This window comes from Carcharodon carcharias, chromosome 5, assembly GCF_017639515.1.
Source record: "Carcharodon carcharias isolate sCarCar2 chromosome 5, sCarCar2.pri, whole genome shotgun sequence".
Lineage (NCBI taxonomy): Eukaryota > Metazoa > Chordata > Chondrichthyes > Lamniformes > Lamnidae > Carcharodon > Carcharodon carcharias.
In genome coordinates, this window is record NC_054471.1 from 197,377,283 (window position 1) to 197,380,923 (window position 3,641).

General features: G+C 46.3%; 1 protein-coding gene across 3 annotated transcripts in view; it reads right to left on the bottom strand.

Annotated features, from left to right (window-relative positions):
- Nucleotides 1-1,818: 1,818 nt before the first annotated feature.
- msra (methionine sulfoxide reductase A) overlaps nt 1,819-3,641 on the bottom strand; it is a 475,363-nt gene continuing 473,540 nt past the window's right edge. For all 3 annotated transcript variants that reach the window (XM_041188603.1, XM_041188606.1, XM_041188604.1), the window contains exon 6: nt 1,819-2,190. In XM_041188603.1, coding sequence (XP_041044537.1) covers nt 2,026-2,190 — 165 coding nt within the window. In that variant the 3' untranslated portion in view covers nt 1,819-2,025. The remainder of the gene's footprint in view (nt 2,191-3,641) is intronic.

Here is a 3,641-nt window from a genome sequence, read left to right on the forward strand (position 1 = left end):
CTTGAATAAGAACGGTGTCCCCATATGGTCCACATCAGCCATCGTTGAGTTTCACTCTCATTGGCCTTACCTACTGGAGGCACTTGGGTCACTGGCGGAGGGGAGGAGAAGCAGCAAGTCACCCTTGGAGTGCCCTGAACTGATATCTTGCCTGTGCTTCTACCCCCGTCAGTGCATGATGGCATCTCCCTGACTCCAGGAGAAGGGCACCTGGAGAGAGGTCGAACTGTCTTATCCCTCTCTCCTCTAGTGAACGGTGTATACAGCCCATGGTGGAGTGTTGGAAATATAGGTCTGAGTGTAGATTCGGTAGCCATTGAGTGTTCTGTTGAATCTGGTTCCCATGGCCGACGCCAACCTCTCCATGGAGGAAGCCATGTACTCACATATGCTGGAGCCATTTCAGAACACAGGACTTGGATGGACACCTCCACCGATCGCTCAAGGCTGCGCATACTCTGGCATCTCTGTCAGATGTTCACCTATCTGTCTCTGCATCTGCAGCAAGTTCCTTGCAGCTGTGCTCAGATACGCATCATCTGTATGGGGCTCAGTATGGGCCTGGTCTCCAGTCCTCCGACTGTCAGGGATCTCAGCTATCACATCCTCCACCAGTTGCTGCAACGTGTCTGTGACCTGAGCCCAATCACGAACGCATTCCCATCGAGGTGACTGTCTCTGCACCGGGGTACGTTGTGGGGAAATGATGTGATGGTGCATCCTCTGTGTGTTCAGTGCCATCATCCCCAGAGGTGGAGTTCTGGTTTGCTGCCAACTGTGGCTGGCGTGAGTCTGACTATGAGGACCAGTCACCGAGAACACAAAGAAATAGCTTGTGGTTCTGCACAATACCAGTTCCCAGTGCAGTGTCCCGTATGCCTGTTAACAGCTCCAGGTTGGAGAAATCCTCACTCTGCTATGTTGACACTCTGGCCTCGCCATCCATAACTGAGCGTCCACCCTGCTCCTCAGCCAGTTTGTCCGCCTCCTCCTTTGCAGGGGTCATTATGCGGAGCGAAATCAGCTGTCCGCCCTCCGACCTGTCAATGGCCAATTAAGGCCAATGACAGGCTGGTTAAAGTAATTAAAGACCGGCCTGTCCAAGTTTAAGGCTGGTGTGACATTGTCACATGAGGGGGACATATTAATAATTTTAATATTTTTCTATTTTTAGACTTTTCTTACCTGTCACCAATCCCCCTGAGACAGGACTTTGCCTCAGGGAGCAGTGGGTGCATGCATGAAAGAGCGCACTCTGACAGCTGGGATTCCCTCCCCACCACCCCCCACCCTCCCCCCCACCCCAGCACAGGAAGCGCCTTAATTGGCCCGCCCACTCAAAATGGCGGCAGGCCCCGTTTCGGCGGCAGGGGTGGGCTGTCTGTCCACAGCCGAGCCGGTGGGGCCTGCTCACCCACCAAGGGCAAAATTCTGCCCACTAATCCTACCCCCCACATAGTCATCTATGTCGTTTATATAAATGATGAATAATAGGGGACCCAGCACAGATCCCTGTGGTACGCCACTGGACACTGGCTTCCAGTCACTAAAGCATCCTTCTGTCATCACCCTCTGTCTCCTACAACTAAGCCAATTTTGAATCCACCTTATCAAATTACCCTGTATCCCATGTGCATTTGCCTTCTTTATAAGTCTCCCATGTGGGACCTTGTGAAGTATTAATACATATATTTTTTGGTGCCTTATCCTCACTAATTGGCACATACAACATGGTTTAGGTGAGAATAAGAGCAAACATTAGAAAATTATTGTATCTTTTGCTGCAACTTAGTGCTTATTGGGACACCCAGACTTAAATTTGAATGTAGAGTTTTATTCAACTGTTTTCAATACACTGGAATAGGTTTCCACATTTCCAACTGTTTAGGAAAAGGAGTACACGACAGGCTGCCAATCCGCTCCTGTTCTGGAGCTATCAAAAGCAAAAATCTACTCTATTATCTGTGTAAACAGGTCTAGTAAGGCAATTTGAGACACCTTTAGCCATTATAGCACAGCCATGTCTTACTTCTGAATACCTATTGGGCAAGAAACCCCAGTGCCACCCAATCCACAATAACCACCTGGGTTCTTATCCAAGTACTGCTGATGGTAATCTTCAGCAAAGTAGAACACTTGCGCCTCACGGATCTCTGTTGTGATTTGACCATACCCACTTCTGTTCAGCTCCTGCAAAGACATGTAACAGTCGGAACTCATTAGATACACAGAGCAATTTTGACTTAGAAAACCACAATAAACCATTTTTATAACTCTCATAGATATTATCTCTGTCCACTTAACTTCAAATTTCAAAGATTTCTCCAATGTAAAACAGCAACATGGATCGAGAACTGGATTGAGTTAAATCAATTAAAATAAACTTGTTTGGGAAAAGACATTAACAAATATGAAAAAGTGCAGGGAGGAAGGAACGAAAGGACAGTTGTCATAGCTGCCAAAACAGGCTTGATGGACTGAATGACTTGTTCTTCATTCTTAGATCATCCCCCATATAAAGCCCATCCCTTCAGAAAAAAAGCCACCTGCTTGACTGGCACCTAATCAACAAACATTTACTCCCTCCACCTCCAACACCCTGTAGCAGCAGTGTGTGTACCGTCTACAAGATGCACTGCAGGAACTCACCAAGCCTCCTGAGACAGCATCTTCAAACCCACAACCATTACCATCTAGAAGGACAAGGGCAGCAGATAGATGGGAACACCACCACCTGGAAGTTCCCCTCCAAACCACTCACCATCCTGACTTGGAAATATATCACCGTTCCTTCACTGTCGCTGAATCAAAATCCTGGAACTCCCTCCCTAACAGCACTGTGGGTGTACCTACACCACATGGACTGCAGCAGCTCAAGAAGGCAGCTCACCACTACCTTCTCAAGGGCAATTAGGGATGGGCAATAAGAAGTGGCCTAGCCAGCGACGACCACACCCCGTGAATGAATTTTTAACACATACTATCTACCCCTATCAGCACTTAACTTCACCCATTTAAGCTAAAATAATACACCACCTATATTTTCTTTGATCTCCAAAGTTTATCAAATGAAACTCCAGAATATTAATGCAACTCATTATTAAACTTGAACTTTAGCTTAGAAACCCCTCAGATCTGAACAACAGAGGAAGCATCACATCTCGTGTAGCGTTGGATCTGCTCACATCACACTTAACCCTATCATTAAAGAATCCGAATCCTGTCCCAAATATTTAGTCAGCAACTTTTTGGAAACATTTACTACCACAGCCTGAATTGATTTTGCTGAGAGTTTGTTCAAACTATCGGACACTCTTGTTAATTTTGCAACTGCAAAGTTCCAAACTGCTGAGATTACAAAGAAAAAGTAGTTAGCATATTTCAATCTGTTGCTTTCATCCTTTCATTTGTTGTATAAAGGGGTTTCTTCAATCTGACTGAACTAATTCTGTGAAATGTTATGCTCCAAATGTCAACCAATCCTTTTCTTTCAGACGTTGATGGATTTGATATGAAGTTCCCCTCGAAGCCACTCACCACCCTGACTTGGAAATATATCCCTGTTCCTTCACTGTCACTGGGTCAAAATCCTGGAACTCCCTCCCTAACAGCACTGTGGGTGTACCTACACCACATGGACT